Below are 21,567 nucleotides of genomic sequence, written 5' to 3'. Positions count from 1 at the left end.
AGAGCACATTTTTAGCCTTTAAATTTGTCCTGTGTGTATGTTTTGCACATTATTTTAAACAATATGAAGTAAAAGTTATATTTTATAAAGCTCTATCATTATTCCAGCTATCTAACAAGGAAACAATGTGAAACATACCGGTGGACATAGTGAAGATGTAGACCGAGATGTCTGTACCCGACGCGCGTTTCGGCAAACGACCGAGATGTCTGTACCCGACGCGCGTTTCGGCAAACTGCCTTCGTCCGGACGAAGGCAGTTTGCCGAAACGCGTGTCGGGTACAGACATCTCGGTCTACATCTTCACTATGTCCACCGGTATGTTTCACATTGTTTCCTTGTTAGATAGCTGCAATTGATTTCCATCTGTCTGCTCTCTGTCTGTTTGAGCCCATGCACGTTATACATTTGACATTCCAGTGTTTATCTTGCAGCATCCACATCATGGGTTGCGGTTTTTGTTAACCCTTTATGTCTACTAAGATAATTACTACGCTCATACGCCTATATGTAAATTATATCATATACCTTCACATAGGTGTGCTGGATTGTATACATCCGTTGGATGTCATTGGATGTTCTTTTGTTTTTCACAAATTTACTTTGGCTCTATCAGACACAGCTGTGTATGAGACTATATACAATTTTCTTTTGCTGCTCCAATAATATGTATACTATTTATATACTTACGTAACATTCATACCTGGTCTCTGACCGATTTGATGTCTTTTTATTGAGTGACTCATTCCCTGTTCCAGTTTTTTACTGTTTCATGTTTTTTATTCTAATAAAATTTTGTACATTGTTCTATAAACTTCATGTGCTTCAGTCGATCATATTTTCTTGGATTTATCTTATGTCAATTGTTGATCGATGCACCAAGTTCATCTTGGTCATTACCTAGGATTCAACACAGTAGATGTTATATAGTTCAGCAACATTGCTCTACACTCTTTTGACTATTACTCTGTGTTGGTATCCTTTTCTGTTGGTATCTTATCGGTATATATACTTCTTTTACAAAGCAGAAACGATTGGTTAAAAAAAATAATTTGTTCATTTTCACCACATTCTGAGAGCCATAACGTATATTTTTCCATCATTTGAGCGGTGTGAGGGTTTATCTTTTGCGGGACGAGCTGTAGTTTTTATTAGCATCATTTTTTTGGTACATGCGATTTTTTTATCACTTTTTATTTCATTCATTTTAGCGCTATGGTGACCAAAAGACAACGATTCTGGGGTTTTCAATATTTATTTTTTTATGGCATTCACCGTGTGAGTCAAATAATACTATATTGTAATAGTTTCAGACGCAGCGATACCAATTTTTTTTAGTCTTTTTTTTTTTTAAATTTATCTAACTTTTTTTTTTTTTCACACATTTTATTTGTTTCCCTAGGGGAACTGAACAAGCGATCATTAGATCACTGGTACAATGCACTGCAATACATGGTAAGTTACGGAAACAGCGTAACTCGCTGATCTACGCTGTTTCTGTAACTCCCATAGTAGTGAATGGCAGTTACAGAAGCAGCGTAGCGTGCTACGCTGTTTCCGTAACTACTATTCAGTTCTATGGAAGTTACGGAAACTGCGTAGGTCAGCGAGTCCGCTGTAACTCGACCACGTAACCAGGAAGTGGCCGGAAGACAGCAGAGCCAGGTAATATAGAATGGGGTCTAGGGAGCCCCGTTCTAGAGATAGGTGATGGTCCCAGAGGTGGGACCTGCATCTATCTGACATTTATGACATATCCTGTAAATATCATAAACACAAAAATTTGAACAGCACATTCCAACTAAATGATATAAAATGTGTATGCAGGTGCAGGAACACCTGTGACTGCAAATATACAGCAGAAAAAGAATTATAAGTAGATTTAGCAGTAATGCATATGTATTTATATTTAGTGGTTTAGGTGGCATTAGTGTCGCAGTGTGCGGTCGCCATTCTTTTTCTGCTGTATATCCTGTGGATATGTCATAAATGTCCTTCATGGGAAAACCACTATAAATGCTGCGGTCGCTATTGACCACGGAATTTAACTACTTAAACGGCCAGGAATAGCACCATCGCTGTTCCTCGCCGTTAGAGCAGCGTGTCAGAAATGGACAGCTACAGTGTATGGAGCAGGCTCAGCGCGTGAGCCCGCTCCATACATTATCCCCTCCCCGCTCCATGATGTGCCGGCACATCACGGGTCGGGAAGAGGTTAAGTAAGGATTGGTCAGGGAGCCCGGCGCTGCGGTTCCCTTGACTGCCGGCTATAAGATGCAGGGACTTTTTAGCAAGACTTATTCTTGTTAAAAACTGTGTCTTATAGTCCGGAAAATACGGTATTTATATTTATTTATTTTTTAAATAATTAATGAAAATCAGATAGTGAAACAATCTTTTTTTCTAATCGGTTTTATTTTTTATTGTAGAATTTTTTATTCTATTTTCTGTTTATGATTATGGGGGCAGCCATCTTGCCTGAGCTGCTGTTAACAGCATTTAGAGATATGCTTTACAGAAGCCACATGGGTCGAATGAAATAATAGTCTGGAGCTGAGCCATTGACTTCTACGGGACGGATTTCTAGGCGTGCTCTGTGACCTGTGCAGAGGTCAGTGTGCAGGGAGGGGGATGATCCTGTGTTATCTATATATAGGTGTTACCTGTCAGTGTAATCCTGCCTGTAATGATAATGAAATGTCTGCAGAGAAGGGATCTCTACGGAACAGGAAGGATCACTCTATTATGAGACTCAGTGGCCAGAGGGAAAACTGCAAGATTTTAGAATTCATTTTTAATATAATGACATAAAAAAATAATATGAAAAATACATCACCACAAAATCATAAAAAATATGCTTAACAAACACTTACTTTAGACAATAGGTCATTTTCTGATGACACATGCTCTGGGTAAACTAAGATTTTTTTTTAGATCCTGGCTATTAGTGCAGATGTTAATCGCAGCTGCTGCCACCCAAAATTTGATGCCAAGACTAGAGCATGACCTGATTCAGAGAACACCTTGTAGAGAACTTCTATGTGCAGTCACAGCTCTCTCAGGTCCTGCACTATGTATAACACATTGTCTGAAGTGTTACTGTAATGTAGAACTAAGGAGGAACCTCACCTTAAAGGGGTTTTCCACCTTCTGACAACTGATGACCTATCCATTGGATAGGTCATCAGTACATGATTTGTGGGGGTCCGACACCCGGTCACCCGCAAAGATCAGCTGATCCGGTGCCTCCGTGCACTCCGCCACGGAATAGTGGCCGAGTTGCAGTACGAGCGCTATGCTATGTACGGAGCCAACTGCTTCTGGGCTCTGTACATGGCATTATGTGCCATAACATCCGGTGCCCGCAGGCCACCAGAGCGGCTTAACAGGTGTCGGACCCACACCGATGATATACTGATAACCTATCCGGTGGAGAGGTCATCAGTTGTCAGCAGGTGGAAAACCTCCCAATTCCCTTTCTAAATTCATTATTACTTGCCTGTGGTAACAGCTCCTGGAAATTCCTCCTCCACTTCACTCTTACATGGTTGATGACCCCTCACCCGCTCTTCTTCTGCTTCATCCTTCTCTTTAATGTTAGTCAGATCTTCCCCCTGATTTCACATATGTAACAATTCAGTACAATACAGAAGAGAGTGCGAAGAATCTAACAGATCTACATAGGAAACCACAAAAATCTATGATCACATCTATGACCGCAGGAAGAAAATGATCCACATCCCCCTATATAGATCTTGTATAGGGCTCAGCTTCATCTACCTGATGATTCTTTTCCTCTGGACAGTCCTGGGAATACAGAGGACTGGGACATCTCTCTGGTGGATTTCTCCTACTGGATCCATCTGTAGGAAACACAGTGACTGAATACATGACTACTGTATATCGGTCTACACTTCTCCCTACACTTTTATGTTTACGTATCAGAGCGGAAATTACAATGTTGAGGTCCTCACTACCTGTGTCGATGTTCCTGATCCTTGTAAGCCGCAGGCCTAAAGTAGACTGTGGCCTACCAGAGTGAATATTGCCATAGTATTTCACTGTATCTGCGTTCTGTGGTCGCGGATACACATGAAAATGGTGGGACACAGAGGCCCCCATATTGAGAATTCCCTGCAACCAAAAAATTTTCATCTCTTCGCCTGCTTATTATCCTCTTAAAGGTTATGTACACCTTTGTAGGCAATATTTTCCTTATTTTTTTTTCTTTATTAATGTGTATATATATTGGCTTTAGGTGCTTAATCACATTTTTTTTTAGATTGACTCTTTAGTTTTTATTTTTGTTTTCACGACAGATGTTATCTCACCTCTATGCACAGAAGCTGGATCATTCGCGATCAGCCAAATCTATAAGTGAAGTGACCTGACGACTCCGCTGAGAGTGGGTCCTGTGTCTCTAACACACAGGATCACAATAATTACCATCACATATAAGGTGATGAACATGGACACACAGGACCCGCTCTCAGTCGAGTCGTCAGTTCACTTCACTTATGAATTCGGTGGATAGCAAATGATCCAGCTTCTGTGCATAGAGGAGACATCTGTATCGTAAATATGAAATAAAAATGTTTCATTAAAGTCAAATGAGAAAAACAAAATCAAATATTCAATGAAATAATAAAAAAAAAAAGATTTTACTTATCCAAGTCATTGGGAGATTGTTTTTCCGGAACACGTTGTACTTTATATTAGTGGTAAATTTTGCTCCATACATTCTGTGTTACAGTTACTAAGGATGAAAAAAGACACAAGTCCATCAAGACCAACCTATAATCCGACCGTGTTGATCAAGAGGAAGACAAAACCCCCCATGAGGTGGATGACAATTGTCTCATTAGGGGAAAAACTCCTCCCCGACTCCAAATCTGGAAATTGCAATAAATTCCTGGATCATCGTCCCATCTCCAGAATCTAGTACCCATAACTTGTCTCGTCTTTCTAAATGACTTGTATGATCAGGTTTACTTCTAACTACAGCACTGACTGCCCATAGTCCGCTCTGCCGGCTGCTCATTACTCTGTGTTAGGAGACAGAGCGTCCTGCTCGTCTCCATGGCTCCCGTATCCTTAACGGCCGCCAGCGCTGTACAATGTAATGTGACCTGTAATGCAGAGTTATGAGAAGCCGGCAGCACGAAATGTAGGTATCTAACGTGATGTAAAAGGAGCCAGAATTGTGGAGCTCCTACATTACATGTCATTGTACACACGTGTATATGTACTGCACATGACGCTATTAAAGGGGTTGTCCAGGAAAAAAAAAAATTCTAAAAAATGTCCCCCAGCCTTGATTTGCCTTCCCTAATACCCCCTATTAAACTTCTAACCAGTTTCTGTGTGATTTCCATCGTCACTGCTGCTTTTTCTGTTTGTTTACATCCCTTGCTGTTTGTTTACATCCCTTACTGGCTGTTTCCTGTCTTGTAACCCACTATACCCATGATCCCCGGCTGCATCTGAGGAGACAGTTGAATCCTCCCCCTTCCTCCAAAGCACCTCAGCTATTTGCATACTGCCACGCCCCTCTATGGTCACATGGTCCTTCCCTGCTCTAATTACAGATTACAGGCAGACGCTCCTCCCTCCCTGCACGCTGTCTGAGGCCGGATTACACCAGCGTGTGCCTTTTGCTTGCGCAAAAAACACATCGTTTTGTGCGCGCAAAAGGTACATAACAGCTCCGTGTGTCAGCCGCGTATGATGTGTGGCTGTGTGATTTTCGCGCAGCCGCCATCATTATGACACTGTTTATATGTTTGTAAACAGAAAAGCACGTGGTGCTTTTCTGTTTTCATTCATACTTTTTACTGCTGTTGCGCGAATCACGCGCGTACCACGGAAGTGCTTCCGTGTGCTGCGATTGATTTTCACGCACCCATTGACTTCAATGGGTGCGTGATGCGCGAAAACACAAATATCGGACATGTCGTGAGTTTTACGCAGCGGACACACGCTGCATGAAACTCACTGACAGTCTGCACGGCCCCATAGAGTAATATAGGTCCGTGTGAGGCGCGTGAAAATCACGTGCGTTGCACGGACGTGTTACACGTTCGTCTGAATAAGCCCTAACACAGTAATAATCATCATTATCCTTTGTGTCTCCATCTATCCCTGATCTAAGTACAGGCACCCGTCTCCCTCACCCGCCCCTTCCACAGCCTGATAAATGTCAGGGTATGTTCACGTTCCGGGCCATGCTTTCACTTTTAACCCGTTTTGTACCCATTTTTTTCCTTGTCCGTTTTAAAAACGGATGAATTTCATTTGTCAATTTCCTGCCACACACTGCCCCCTGTAGATAATGCCACACACTACCTTCTATAGATACTGCCACAGCCCCCTGTAGGTAATGCCACACATCCCCGCTGTAGGTAATGCCACACATCCCCGCTGTAGGTAATGCCACACATCCCCGCTGTAGGTAATGCCACACATCCCCGCTGTAGGTAATGCCACACAGCCCCGCTGTAGGTAATGCCACACATCCCCGCTGTAGGTAATGCCACACATCCCCGCTGTAGGTAATGCCACACATCCCCGCTGTAGGTAATGCCACACAGCCCCGCTGTAGGTAATGCCACACAGCCCCCCTGTAGGTAATGCCACACAGCCCCCCTGTAGGTAATGCCACACAGCCCCCCTGTAGGTAATGCCACACAGCCCCCCTGTAGGTAATGCCACACAGCCCCTCTGTAGGCAATGCCACACATCCCCCTTGTAGGCAGTGCCACACAGCCCCCTGTAAGTAATGCCACACAGCCCCCTGTAAGTAATGCCACATAGCCCCCCCTGTAGGTAATGCCACATAGCCCCCCTGTAGGTAATGCCACATAGCCCCCCCTGTAGGTAATGCCACATAGCCCCCCCTGTAGGTAATGCCACATAGCCCCCCCTGTAGGTAATGCCACATAGCCCCCCCTGTAGGTAATGCCACATAGCCCCCCCTGTAGGTAATGCCACATAGCCCCCCCTGTAGGCAATGCCACCCCCCTACTTTCCTGTAGGGGACGGCTCTGGAGAAATCTCTCACTTCACTGTCCATATATGAACAGTGAAGTGAGGTACTTCTCCTGGAGCGGAATCCCCGGCCACATCGGCGGGGATTCCGCTTCAGAAGTCACTGACGTCACTGTCCATATATGGACACAGTGAAGTCAGTGACTTCTCCTGGAGCGGAATCCCCGGCCACATCGGCGGGGATTCCGCTTCAGAAGTCACTGACATCACTGTCCATATATGGACACAGTGAAGTCAGTGACTTCTCCTGGAGCGGAATCCCCGGCCACATCGGCAGGGATTCCGCTTCATTAGTCCCTGACGTCACTGTCCATATATGGACACAGTGAAGTCTGTGACTTCTCTTGGAGCGGAATCCCCGGCCACATCGTCGGGGATTCCGCTTCATTAGTCTCTGACGTCACTGTCCATATATGGACACAGTGAAGTCTGTGACTTCTCTTGGAGCGGAATCCCCGGCCAATTCGCCGGTGATTCCGCTTCAGAAGTCACTGTGTCCATATATGGACACAGTGAAGTCTGTGACTTCTCCTGGAGCGGAATCCCCAAACCCGGGCTTGGGGATTACGCTCCTACAGTGACCAAATAAACACCCTCCTCCTCCTCCTCACATGCGCTTCGGACTGTGAGGAGGAGAAGGAGAGAGCGAGCTACAGTAGACACGGCCATCACAGTGCACACCGATACCACATACTAAAACTTGCGCATGCGCAATGAAACTGCTGCTGAAGACGCAGCCATACCATTTAACAGAGCATGCGTGGTAGACACAACCACGCATGCTCTAAGCAGATGGGGAAAACACGTGGTACAGTTATGACGTACCCGTACACTGAAAACCGGAAACCGCAAACCGGAAGTTAGGCGCGAATGGACGGGTATGCACAGGAAGTGCAAATTTTACATGGACAAGCGGTCACGTGACGGAAGAGGGGATACGACGATACAGCCAGCTAATCAAACGTAAGTACATTACAAAGTTAAATGTTTTTTATTGTTTAGTTTAATTAAAAGTAATTTTTTACTTCTGGAAAACCCCTTTAAGACTTCAACATGACCGCCAGTCCAGCCTGTGCCCACAGTAATGCCAATATATATCTGTCTCTTCTCACCATGTGATGTGCGCGGCCGGTAGTTCTCCATCATGACATCCGCGTACAGATCCTTGTGTCCTTCTAGATACTCCCACTCCTCCATGGAGAAATAGACAGCGACATCCTGACACCTTATAGGAACCTGACACACACAATGACACAGTCATTACCCAGACACCTCCAGTGCTGTTACTGTAGAATTTCCCAGCAGTGTCACCTCTCCAGTCAGCAGCTCAGTCATCTTGTAGATCAGTTCTAGGATCTTCTTCTCCTGTATCCGGGAGTGAGGGGGAGGCTCTGTGATGGGACTACTGCTCCATCCTCCTGACTCATGGATGATGGGAGTCGTACAGTCACCCGATGTCTTCTTCACTATTGTGTACTCCTGTGTATGGAGAGAGACACTTAGAGAACTGAACACAGTATTCCCCCCTCAGTAGAGAGAGGGAGATTGTGACCCCGCTGTATAGACCTCTAGTGACCCCACATCTGTAATACTGGAGACCTCACCTACGAAAAGACATTGAGAAAATAGAACGAGGCCAAAACTAAAAAGGAAATAATATTGGGGGACTAGAAAGGCCCATGTGCTCTCCTCCTGCTGTCATCTTCTATGTTTCTATATAGAGGTCATCCTGATCCTCCTGGATCCTGGTCATTCTCATTGCTCTACAACATTACTATTGCTGCATTGGTGACATGACACATAACTGACCATATTGGTGGCTGATCTTCAGCTTCTTGACGTCACTTGGAAGGTCTGGACGCTGTTATACAGGACACTGGATTCTTCCTATTACTTCCTATTATGTATTGTCCCTTCCCTATGTGTGACTTGTTCTATAATGTAGAAAAGTTTACCTCTCCGCTCAACAGGTAGATGATCTCCAAGGTGAAGTCTAATATTCTTCTGCTCATCTCATTCCTGTCGTTGTCCATCCTTGGTGGGTCATTCAGGAGAAGGAACGTTGTGGAGGAGAAGATGAGAAAACTGGAGGATCTAGTACTGCAGACGTCTTTATGAAGAAAGGAGAAGATGGAGATCATACAGGAGACAACATCATGTGTGACATACAGAACCTCACTTATTGATCATTGAGAGAAACATCTTCTCAGAGCCGTCACCACATGGAATAAAGGGGTATTCCCAACACGGACATTTCTCCCCAGGATATGCCAGAAATGTCTGATAGATGCGGCTCCACCTCTGGCCGTGCTCGGCTGTTTCTGGAACTCCTATAGAAGTGAATGGAGAGAGTCGTGCACATGTGTGGTCACCTCTCCATTCATTCTCCACCTGGATGTAGTCATCACCTCACCAGGCGGGTCGGGGGACCCCCATTCTCCACATAGAGGTGGGTCCCCCATAGATCAGACATGTATGGCATATCTCTCAGGTGAGAAGAGTAAAATGAGGACATTTCCCCCCAGAGAATGAAGACCTAACTCATGGCAACCTGACACATGGCGGATACTGGGGAGACATTGCTGACACCTCATAAGACGTGGTGTTTAGTCATGTACAAAAAAAAAAAAAGCACAATAAAAACGAAAAAGCTGTATAAAAAAAAATGAAATAATAAAAAGTGATAAAAAACTACAGCTCGTCCCACAAACAACAAACAAGCCCTCACTCGGCTCCATCCACGGAAAAATAAAAAACTTCTGGCTCTGAAAATTTGGTCACAAAATGCAAATACAATTTGTCTTTTCTTTGTAAATGTTGCACATCATGAAAAAGTATAGAAATTTGGTGTCACCATAATCGTATCGACCGCAGAATAAAGTTATCAGAACGTTTTTACCACACAAAAAAACATTGGAGGAATGACAAATTTTCCCGATTTCACCCCACAAAGACGTTTTTCAGTAGCAGTGACATTGTGTGATACTTTATATGATGCCCTGAAAAACTACAACTCGTCCCACAAAATATAATCCTTTTTCCGGGCCGTGCTCCTATTATAAAGTATAGTAGCACAGCCCGTAAAATAAAAAAATAGAACATGTTCTATCTTTTTCAACGGCACGGGCACCTTCCCGTAAGAAAACTGGTAGGTACCCGTGGCCAATAGAAGTCTATGAGCCCGTTATTACGGTTCGTAATTACGACCCGTAGTAAAGAGAGTTTTTACGGTCGTGTGCATGAGTCCTTACACTGCGACATTGATGGAAACATAAAAAAAGTTATAGATCTGAGAAGACGGAGGGAAAAACTAAAACTGGCCTGGTCGTTAAGGGGTTAACCTGCGGTGCGGAATATAGACGCGCAGGATATCAGATTTATACCGCGGATTCGCTGCGCATTTGTTGCAGAATTTCCCCATTAAATTCAATGGGAAAGTCAAGTTCCGCAACAAACGCCATTGTTCCCAGAATCCTCTGCGGCTCCACCGCGTGTTCCCAGAATCCAACGCTGCAGGTTACACATATATAAAAAAGAAGGCGTCATGTGACCCCTGCAGCCAATCACAGGCTGGAGAGGTCACATGTCATTATAGGGGTCACCTGGACACAGCCGGAAGAGCAGGGACGTGTTGCTATGGTAACGCTCGGAGAGGTGAGGATCGGCCTTGTTGTATTTCTGTAGTAGATATTCGGGGGGATTATACGTCCACCATTTGGGGTGAATATTCGGGGTGATTTCCTTGCGTGATGTGGGTCGTATTCGCTACGTGTGAACATTCCCTTAAACCGCACGGTGAACGACATTAACAAGAAATGTATAAAAGTCAGTGAATAAGTTGTAAGTAGCGAATATTATGTCATTACAAAACACGACTCATCCCACAAACCATCCGCCCACTACAAAGACCAGAAATAACCACTTACCCCATAGAGGCCGGCACTGGAGGGGTTAAATCCCTGCTCAGTCTGGGGTTAGGCGTCCAGTGGGCGGGGTCACTCAATGATTGACAGCTCTCTGTATACACACTCGTACAGGGATGACTGATAACAGAGAGAACACCCAACCAGCGCTGCTCTCCACCTCATACACGGCAATAGCTGAAGGACCTGTGATGACGACAACACCACGTGACCGGGGCAGGAGGGGCGGAGCTTATCAGTGGAGAAACTTGGTGGATGCCTGTGATGATGATCACGTGACGTGAGGTGCGGGGCTTTTGTGCTGTGTAAAATTATCATCATCTCGTGATATGTGGGTGGAGCTCTGTGAGGGGGGCGGGGTAAGCCTCCTTTCCACTAATAAGCTCCGCCTCTCCGGCCCCACTCACATAATGGTGACGTCAACACAGGTCCTTCAGCTGTTTCCGTGTATGAGGTAGAGAGCGGCGCTGGTCGGGTGTACATGACTTCTGGTCACCGCTGTTGTTTAGTGTTCTCTCTGTTATCAGTCAGGAGATTTCCCATGATGCAGTAGTAAGGTAAGGTTATAAGAGGTCATTTCTGTCCGTCTTTGGTGCGTTTTTGTTTGGCACAGTGTTTGTAATTATTATTATTCTGAGTGCTGTAAATATGAAATACAGGAGGGTTTAACCCCTTGGTGACATCAGATCTATAGTATTATGTTGTACGTGCGCCGTGACACTAGAAGGAGCGGAGCCTGCACCGTACACGGCTTCTGACAGCCGCCAGCAACCGCCAAGATTGGAATACAACGCAATCCTGGCCGTTTAACCCCTCGGCTTCCTCTGTCCTCCAACGAGATTGTGCGATGCTGACCGGTTACCATTGTAATAAGTTTTTTGTTTTTACAAATAATGATGTAAGCATTAAAAAATAAGTAAATGTAATCATCACATCCATAAAAGTCCAAACTATAAAAATATCAAGTTATTTAACCCACAGAAAAAAAATATTCACAACGTGAACGTCGCTGTTTTTGGTCGCCGTGCTTCTCCAAAGTATTGAATAAAAAGTCATATGCACCCAATATGTCACCAACAGCTCGCGCCACAAAAACCCCTCACACCGCGCAATCACCGGAAAATCTAAAGCGTTCTGTCTCACACAATGCGGCGACGCAAAACCATTTTATATTTTTGAACAAATCGCTTTTTCCTTGTAGAAGATAAATATATAAATTTTGTGTCGCCGTGATCGTATTGATCCGGAGAATAACGGTAACAAGTCATTTTTACTGCATGGTCAACGCCGCAAAAACGAAACCCCAAAAACAACAGGATTCACTGCTTTTTACGCTGTTCCACTCCACAGTTGTTTTTTTTTTCTCTTTCCCAGTAAATTATAGGGGACTTTAAAGGGGTTTTCCACGATCGGACAACTGATGACCTTCACCAGATAGGTCATCAGTATATGATCTGTGGGGGTCCGACACCTGGACCCTGCACCAATCAGCTGCTCAAACCAGATATCTATGCTGAAAGCCGATGTCTCCGGTCACTGAATGGCGGCCGAGCTGCGGTACTGTTCAGGTTAATAGAGGCAGAGCTGCAGTTCTACAGAACAGTGCAGTGGTTGCAGCCATTGGCTTCCGGCTCCAACTACTTCATACCGTTCAAAACATCCGTCAGCCGGAACAGTTGATCGGTGCAGGGTCCGGGTGTCGGACCCAATGATCGTATACTGATGACCTATCCAGTGGAGGTCATCAGTTGTCCGATAATGGAAAACCCCTTTAAAAATTACATCACGTCTCACAAAAGACATGTTCTCATAGGGCTATGTCACCGGAAAAATAGAAAAGTTATGGCTTTTGGAAGGAGCGAGTAAAAATGAAAATTGACTGCGTGTCCAAGGGGTTAAGTACATAAGAAGAGACAATAAACATTAATGGATGACCGACTGGTACAGAAGGAGAGAGACCCTGCCCAGGTAGACTACACTTTACAAGAGAAGGAGAGACCCTGCCCGCGTAGACTGCACTCTACAATAGGATAGAGACCCTGCCCTCCTAGACTACCCTGTACAAGAGAAGGAGAGACCCTGCCAACGTGGACTGCACTCTACAAGAGAAGGAGATAGACCCTGCCTGCATAGACTGCACTCTACAAGAGGAGATAGACCCTGCCCACATAGACTGCACACTACAAGAGAAGGCGAGACCCTGCCCGCGTAGACTACACTCTGCAAGAGAAGGAGAGAGACCCTGCCCGCGTAGACTGCATTCTACAAGAGGACGAGATAGACTCTGCCTGCATAGACTGCACTCTTGTAGAGTGCAGTCTACGTGGGCAGGGCCTCTCCTCTTGAAGGGAAGGAGAGACCATGCCCACGTAGACTGCTTTCTACAAGAGAAGGAGAGACCCTGCCCGCGTAGACTCTACAAGAGTAGGTGAGCGTAGAAGCTGTTCATACGGTGGAGTAGTGGCAGCTGGGTTTTTTCAGGGTGTAAGCTTTTCTAAAAATGGGGGGCTCAGTTTACTATTGATGGTTTGGATGGTGTGAGAGATCTGATGTATTGCGTTAAAGAGTTCCAGAGTATGAGGGATGCATGGGAGAAATCTTCTAGAAGATGATGTGAGGAACAGATAAAAGGAGAGCAAAGAAGGTCTTGTGAGGACCGGAGATTGTGTGGGGAGGTATCAGAAGATTAGGGCATAGCTGTATGGAGGGGACAGTTTCTGGACCGGATATTTTGTGGGAGATTAGGGCAGAGATGTGTGGATGGGGGACAAGTTGTGGATCGGATATTTTGTGGGAGGTATTGGGAAATTAGGGCACAGATTTATGGAGGGGACAGGTAGTGGACAGAGATATCTGCAGATTGGGGCAGTGATGTATGAATGGGGACAGGTTGTGGACAGGAGAATACGTGTGGGCAGGTATCGGTAGATTAGGGCAGAGATTTATGGAGGGGACAGGATGTTGACAGCCTTGCATGTAATTTTTAATGTTTGTACATTAATTTAGTAGGTAATGGTCGGCCAGTGACTGCAGAGGGGGAATGAGGCGAGAGGTAGATTTACCCTTGCAGCAGAGTTGAAAATGGGTAGGAGGGGTGCAATAGTGTTAGATGGGAAGCCACAGAGAAGGATGTTGGATTAGTTCAGAGTTAGACAGTAGATGAAGAGGACATATATACTAGCATTTTTTTTCTGTTCGAGGGTGAGGAAAGACTGACTTCGAAGAGGGTCTTTCAGGTGGAGGCAGCAAGAAGTGGTAAGCGCTTGGCTGTGCCGTTTGAAATTAAGGGTTATTCCAATGCAGCGGACCTGTGAGACGGGGAAAAGTGTGGAGCCATTACCTGTGACTGATAGTTCTGGTAAGGGGGTGAGTGAAATGGGAAAAAGATGATTCAGTTTTCTCCATGTTGATCTTTAGGAAGCGGGAAGAGACAACTGTTAGATACTCTAGATAGCAGGGAGTTAACATCAAGACCAGAGAGGTAAATTTGACTAAAGGTTTAGATGAGAACAGTAAGGGTCCCAGGATACTGAGACCCTTGAGGGACACTAACAGAGAGAGGGTGGGACGAGCAGGAGGAGATGGTGGTGTGTGAGTGGGAGATACTAAATATTTGATTGGTTGGTAAGGTATGAGGAAATCCAGGAGAGGGCCGGGTCTGTAATGTCAAGGGACTAGAGAATTTATATCAGGAGGGTGTGGTCGACTGTGTCGAAAGTGGTGGACAGGTCTAGGAGGAGGAGCACAGAGTAATGTAGAAGCAGAGGACAGGTCTAGAAGGAGGAGCACAGAGTAATGTAGAAGCAGAGGACAGGTCTAGGAGGAGCACAGAGTAATGTAGAAGCAGAGGACAGGTCTAGAAGGAGGAGCACAGAGTAATGTAGAAGCAGAGGACAGGTCTAGAAGGAGGAGCACAGAGTAATGTAGAAGCAGAGGACAGGTCTAGAAGGAGGAGCACAGAGTAATGTAGAAACAGAGGACAGGTTTAGAAGCAGAAGCACAGAGTAATGTAGAAGTGGGGGAACAGGTTTAGAGGGAGGAGCACAGAGTAATGTAGAAGGCAGAGGAGAGGTCACACTTTTTACAGAGGTCTGTGTGTAAGATGTGACTGCTAAGTGATAAGCTAATGCAGAGATCCTGCACACACAGCACAATACATGCTGCTTCCTCACACTGCACTGCCAGGACTATCCGTACATCCACAATGGACTGCCACGACTTTCCGTACGGACACTGGACTACCAGGACCTTCCATACATACACACTGCACTGCTGGGACCTTACGGGTGTATACACTGGACTGCTTGGACGTTACATGAACCATGGTCGGTGTCTGTCTTGCAGATGTGAACAAAGTGTTAGTTACAGGGTACAGTGAAGTACAATTACTATCCGGTTAATCAATCTACAAGGAATAGGAGAATACTGTAATGAATAAGAATTTTAGATGTCTCTGAAGATCCAGGATCTCTGAGGTAACTTCTAATATCTGTAAAAACTTATATTAGGGGTGTATTAATTCATAAAGGGCATCTGTTACATTGACCACCAGTCTGATCTGTTGCAGCATATTATAATATATAGCAGGAGGACCTGAGCAGATTGTGTCTCTCTATTCACTTCTATAGGAGTTACAGAAACCGCCTAACAAGGCCACCCAGAGGTGGAGCCGCATCTATCAGACATTTCTGGCATATCCTGGGGAGAAATGTCTGTGTTGGGAATACCCCTTTGTTCCATGTGGTGATGGCTCTGAGAAGATGTTCCTCTCAATGATCAATAAGTGAGGTTCTGTATGTCACACATGATGTTGTCCCCTGTATGATTTCCATCTTCTCCTTTCTTCATAAAGACGTCTGCAGTACTAGATCCTCCAGTTCCTCCAGTTTTCTCCTCTTCTCCACAACATTCCTTCTTCTGAATGACCCACCAAGGATGGACAAGGACAGGAATGAGGTGAGCAGAAGAATATTAGACTTCACCTTGGAGATCATCTACCTACTGAGCGGAGAGGTAAACTTTTCTACATTATAGAACAAGTCACACATAGGGAAGGGACAATACATAATAGGAAGAATCCAGTGTCCTGTATAACAGCCTCCAGACCTTCCAAGTGACGTCAGGAAGCTGAAGATCAGCCACCAATATGGTCATCTGTGCGTCATGTCACCAATGCAGCAATAGTAATGTTGTAGAGCAATGAGAATGACCAGGAACCAGGAGGATCAGGATGACATCTATATAGAAACATAGAAGATGGCGGCAGGAGGAGAGCACATGGTCCATCTAGTCCCCCCAATATTATTTCCTTTTTAGTTTTGGCCTCGTTCTATTTTCTCAATGTCTTTTTGTAGGTGAGGTCTCCAGTATTACAGATGTGGGGTCACTAGATCTCTATACAGCGGGGTCACAATCTCCCTCTTTCTACTGAGGGGGGAATACTGTGTTCAGTTCTGTAAGTGTCTCTCTCCATACACAGGAGTACACAATAGTGAAGAAGACATCGGGTGACTGTACGACTCCCATCATCAATGAGTCAGGAGGATGGAGCAGTAGTCAGAGCCCCATCACAGAGCCTCCCCCTCACTCCCGGATGCATGAGAAGAAGATCTTAGAACTGATCTACAAGATGACGGAGCTGCTGACTGGAGAGGTGACACTGCTGGGAATGCTGGGAAATTCTACAGTAACAGCACTGGAGGTGTCTGGGTGATGACTGTTTCATTGTGTGTGTCAGGTTCCTATAAGGAGTCAGGATGTGGCTGTCTATTTCTCCATGGAGGAGTGGGAGTATCTAAAAGGACACAAGGATCTGTACGAGGAGGCCATGATGGGGAACTACCGGCTGCGCACGTCACAAGGTAAGAAGATATATATATATATATAATGTGTGTGTGATACCTGAGCTTCGATCAGGCTGTGGTTTGCGCTGCCGGCTGCTTTTAACTCTGCATTAGATTTGACATTACATTGTACAGCGCTAGCGGCCATTCTGGATACAGGAGTCATGGAGACGAGCAGGACGCTCTGTCTCCTAATGCAGAGTTCTGAGCAGCCGGCAGCGCGGACTATGGGCAGTCCGTGCTGTAGTTAGAAGTAAACCTGGTAATACAAGTAATTTAGAAAGACGATTATTGTCACACTCCGGCAGTATAATAGTTTTCTATATATTGTCAGTATAATCGGAGGTTCTCTTTAATATTACAAGTTATGGGTACTAGATTCTGGAGATGGGACGGTGATCCAGGGATTTATTGTGATTTCTGGATTTGGAGTCTGGGAGGAGTTTTCCCCTAATGAGACAATTGTCATCCACCTCATGGGGGTTTTGTCTTCCTCTGGATCAACACGGTCGGATTATAGGTTGGACTTGATGGACTAGTGTCTTTTTTCATCCTTATTAACTATGTAACACAGAATGTATGGAGCAAAACTTACCACTAATATAAAGTACAACGTGTTCTGAAAAAACAATCCCAGAATGACTTGGATAAGTAAAATCTTATTCCCACTTATGGTACGTCCACACACGGCGTAAACACTGCGCAACATCCAACCGGATTTTCTGTGTGGAAATTCTACAGCATTTTCACAAGAGATGTTGACATGCTGTAGATTAAGAATCTGCACAGCACTTCTTTTTTGTGTATTTTCCGCAGTGTGTGGATGAGATCTGTCGAAATCTCCTCCAGATTTCTGCTACTTATAAGAAGAAAACGGCGCTCCTCTAAGGTAATAATGTTCAGGGATATGCACAATATATGTGCAGTAAATCTAGGCAGACTCACCTGGTGGAGTTTAATCTGCCCCCGATGTCTGCATAGTGTGCAGGCCTCTGGAGTTGGCTCTGGGCATGTAACGCCAATCCTGGAGGTCCTCCCGTAGTCAGGTAATCCATGGCAAGGTGTATAAAAGAAACTCCTTTTTGAGGCGCTCCTGTGCTTGTGCTCAGATAAATTTGTAGTCGGCTTTCAAAGAATAGGAATTTATCCACACAAGCGTATAAAAGCAAATACTCTTGCAACGCACTTCAGCCTCGTACTGAGGTCTTCGTCAGCTACCGTATATAACATCACTTAAAATCTCATCCTAATAAATTCCCTGGCTTCATTGCTTAACTACCAATTCAAGTGTAAGGGGTAAAAGTTCATTGTGGGAGGGTTTTTAAAATTTAGTTTGTATTGAACTGTTTCATTTTATTTTATATTTATTTATGTCTTGACAATAAAAAGGAAATATTCATATTGTTTCTTTTAATAAAATTATTTTGTGGGGTAGTTTGTGTTCACTATCTGTATCTGTACACTTGAATTGGGTGTTAAGCAATGACGCCAGAGTATTTATTAGGATGAGATTTTAAGTGATGTTTTATGCCTGATGAAGACCTCAGTACGAGGTTGAATAAATTCCTATTCTTTGAAAGCCGGCTACAATTTTATCTTGGTACCAGCACAGGAGCGCCCTAAAAAGGAGTTTCTTTTATACACCTTGCCATTTCTGCTACTGTAATACGCTGCAGACTTCCCGCAATTAAATCCATTGCAGAAAATATGCAGCTAATTTGCCCTGTCTGCACATACCCTTAAATTGACTTGTCAGATTTGAGAAACTGTTCTTTCTTAAAGAAGTCAAAACTGGCTGCGGCGGTAATTAGTTAAAGCCAGAAATGGTTTGGTCCTTAAAGAGAGCCTTTGACCAGCCCATACATGTGCAGCATGTAATTGGCAGGGCTGCACAAAATCCCTGGGGCACTTTACATTATTTTTTTTCCTTCCCTCCGTTAGTTAGATATCGGTGCCGTTATATTTGGAGCCCGATATTTAAATAACCCCCTGAACTGTCAATGGGGCGTGTTTAGACAAGGGAAAGTGCCACAGCAAAATCTGGAGAGCGTGTGCGCGCAGCTTGGAGCTGTGCGTGCATGCGCTCTCACTCACCCTTTAGCTCTCAGCAGACAAGGGCAAGACTGTGCGATCTCTCGCGTGAGGTCAGTCTTGTCCTTGTCTGCTAAGAGATGGAGAGAGGAGAGCGTGTGCAGCAGTGTTGTCAGTTCACTTCAGTTACGGATTCGACTGATAATGAATTATCCAGCTTCTGTGTATAGAGGAGACATAACGGCTGTATTGTAAAAGTCAATTTAAAAAGAAGTGTATAATTAACTAAAACCAATATTTCCAGTACATCCCTCATGACAGCACTACAGGAGGTTCTTCGTGTCCCCACAGGGTCAGGAGCAGAGAGACGTCGCTCCTGTATTACTGCAGGAAAGAAACTCGGGCAGGGGGCAAGATCGGGGGGTCCATGCACTCCCACTTCTCTTCCCCCTAAAGCCCAGGCTAACACCCCTCGAACGAGGGGTCCCTTAGCTCCCACCCTGAGACACCTACCGGAGGAATCCTAGGTAGGGTTCGGGTAGTGTGTGGGGGCTGGGAATTCCCAAGCAGGCTTCGGCCTGGCCGCGGACAAGGCAGGGACCGGCAGCTCCATAAACGTGGACGCACCGGCAGGGATCCTCGCGGCGCCGCATAGCAAGCCTCAGACGCCGGCTATGGCGGCTGCACTCCAAAGGAAAGAAACGAATAGCCGACGGGAAATGACGTCGGGCTACTTCTGGTCCGCGGCCATCTTGGAAGGTGGGAAATTCAAAACGCCCGCATTTAAAGGGACACGCACAGGTATGTAGTTAGAGCTGATAACTCTAACTTGGATTATTTTTGTGGATTGCATATTGCATTGCCTGTTACCTGTTGCGGTATGGAACTTCCTCGTCCTGATGGAACTCCAGATATGTCCCAGGGTCACGTGAGTCTCACCCTTGGGGTAAGGGTTATGACTCCTTATGTATGCACACCATACTTTACCTACCTTCTGTTTTCTCTAGGATAAAGATTCCTCTCAGAGACAAACTGATAAAAAGAAGGTTAAAAAATGTGCGACTGGTGCAAAAAAATTGCCAGAGTCACATAGGAAACAATTGTGTCAGGATTGTATTGCAAAAATACTAAAGGAGGAACAACCAACGTTCATGTCTGAACTTAGGGCTATGATTCGTGAAGAAGTGGGTCAGTCAGTAGCCTCCCTCGCCCCTCCTCAAGAAACTCCCTCCCACTCCCGGGCAAAAAGACCACGGATGGAAGTGGATCAAAAATATTGTCCTCCCTCTCGGGTCTGACTCGGAGCAGGAGTGTTATTACCTATCGGAGGATGAGTTAGAAGGAGAGGAAATCTTGCCTTCAACTTCTTCCACTCAAGAGAAAAAAAATTTCTTCTCTTCCGAGATGTCTGATACCTTAATTCAAGCAATACGGGAAACCATGGATATTCCCGAAGTAGACCAACCACATACCATCCAGAATGAGATGTTTGGAGGTCTAACGGAAAAGAAAACGAAGGTTTTTCCGGTAAACGAAAATCTCAAAAGAATGGTGACAACTGAATAGGAAGATTCAGAAAAAAGGCTCTTCATTTCAAGAGATTTTAAAAACAGACTTCTCTTTGATCTAGAAGACACTAAACCTTGGGATGAGATCCCAAAAGTAGATGTCCCAGTAGCCAGGGTTGCTAAAAAAAACGCAATCCCATTTGAAGATTCCTCGCACTTGAAGGACGCCATGGACCGAAAGGCAGACGGGCTTCTGAAAAGAGCGTGGGAATCTTGCTCTGCTTTGATCTCGACTAATATCGCGGCCACATCAGTAGCAAGAGCAATGTTTATATGGTTAAACCAGCTGGAGACCCATTTGATGATGAAGACATCACGACAAGATCATAGAAGAAGGGTACAAAATAGAATTTTCCTCCATTCCTCCAGAGAAATTTCTAATAACTGTAATGGTGGGGGGGTAGGGAAACGGACAAGTGAGCCCTAATCTACCCGCCACTCTGTCCCTGCCTACTTGCAACGACCCGTCCTAGACGACGGGGTACAACTGGGCGGCGGTCCCTGCGCTCAGTAAGTGCATGACAAACACGACAAACAAACAAGGGAATACAAGCAAGGGAAATGGGCAGTTGCTCGCGGAAACACCGTGAGCAACAGAGTAGTGAACGAGCCGAGTCAAGCCAGGAGAGTGCGAGGTACAAAGCGAAAAGCAGAAGAGTAGTCGGTAAGCCGGGGTCTGTATGGAGCAGGATCAACAAGTAGCAGGAGCTGTAGCTGGGCCAGGAAACCTCAAGGAAAGAATTCACAAGCACAGATGGACAGGAAGAGCAGGCTTAAATAGACCGAGGGCGGGAGCTAGCTGAGTCTGGCCAGGTTGCGATAGGCTCTCCCACTCCTAAGCCTGCCAGCCTGAGTGGAGGAAGCTGGTGTCTGTCTCAGGGATGTACACTCAGGTGTTGACTGATTAATTCTGGGAGTTAACCCTGAAGCAGTGCCTGGCAGATCCTTTACAGTACCCCCCCTTTTATGAGGGGCCACCGGACCCTTTCTAAGTGGACCTGGCTTACTGGGGAAACGCAGGTGGAACCTCCTGACCAATACCCCAGCGTGAACATCCCGGGCGGGTACCCAAGTCCTCTCCTCGGGCCCGTATCCTCTCCAATGGACCAGGTACTGGAGGGAGCCTTGGACCATCTTGCTGTCCACGATCCTGGC

General features: G+C 45.4%; 2 protein-coding genes across 3 annotated transcripts in view; one reads left to right on the top strand and one right to left on the bottom strand.

The window, feature by feature from the left end:
* Positions 1 to 11,187, bottom strand: part of LOC142662602 (uncharacterized) — a 30,698-nt gene extending 19,511 nt beyond the window's left edge. The window contains exons 1-6 of the mRNA XM_075840830.1: positions 10,974 to 11,187; positions 9,003 to 9,157; positions 8,359 to 8,526; positions 8,160 to 8,283; positions 3,781 to 3,863; positions 3,500 to 3,614 (exon numbers count right to left, since the gene is read on the bottom strand). Coding sequence (XP_075696945.1) covers positions 3,500 to 3,614; positions 3,781 to 3,863; positions 8,160 to 8,283; positions 8,359 to 8,526; positions 9,003 to 9,080 — 568 coding nt within the window. The 5' untranslated portion in view covers positions 9,081 to 9,157; positions 10,974 to 11,187. The remainder of the gene's footprint in view (positions 1 to 3,499; positions 3,615 to 3,780; positions 3,864 to 8,159; positions 8,284 to 8,358; positions 8,527 to 9,002; positions 9,158 to 10,973) is intronic.
* Positions 11,188 to 11,402: 215 nt separating this feature from the next.
* Positions 11,403 to 21,567, top strand: part of LOC142657485 (uncharacterized) — a 58,926-nt gene continuing 48,761 nt past the window's right edge. The window contains exons 1-4 of one of the 2 annotated variants that reach the window (XM_075832647.1): positions 11,403 to 11,527; positions 15,823 to 15,926; positions 16,450 to 16,623; positions 16,708 to 16,831. In XM_075832647.1, the coding sequence (XP_075688762.1) occupies positions 15,906 to 15,926; positions 16,450 to 16,623; positions 16,708 to 16,831 (319 nt within the window). In that variant the 5' untranslated portion in view covers positions 11,403 to 11,527; positions 15,823 to 15,905. Of the gene's footprint in view, positions 11,528 to 15,598; positions 15,927 to 16,449; positions 16,624 to 16,707; positions 16,832 to 21,567 lie in introns of both variants that reach the window. The other variant, XM_075832557.1, reaches the window with a different exon arrangement.

Source organism: Rhinoderma darwinii, chromosome 1 (genome assembly GCF_050947455.1).
Source record: "Rhinoderma darwinii isolate aRhiDar2 chromosome 1, aRhiDar2.hap1, whole genome shotgun sequence".
Lineage (NCBI taxonomy): Eukaryota > Metazoa > Chordata > Amphibia > Anura > Rhinodermatidae > Rhinoderma > Rhinoderma darwinii.
This window is presented reverse-complemented; position numbering and strand designations above follow the sequence as displayed.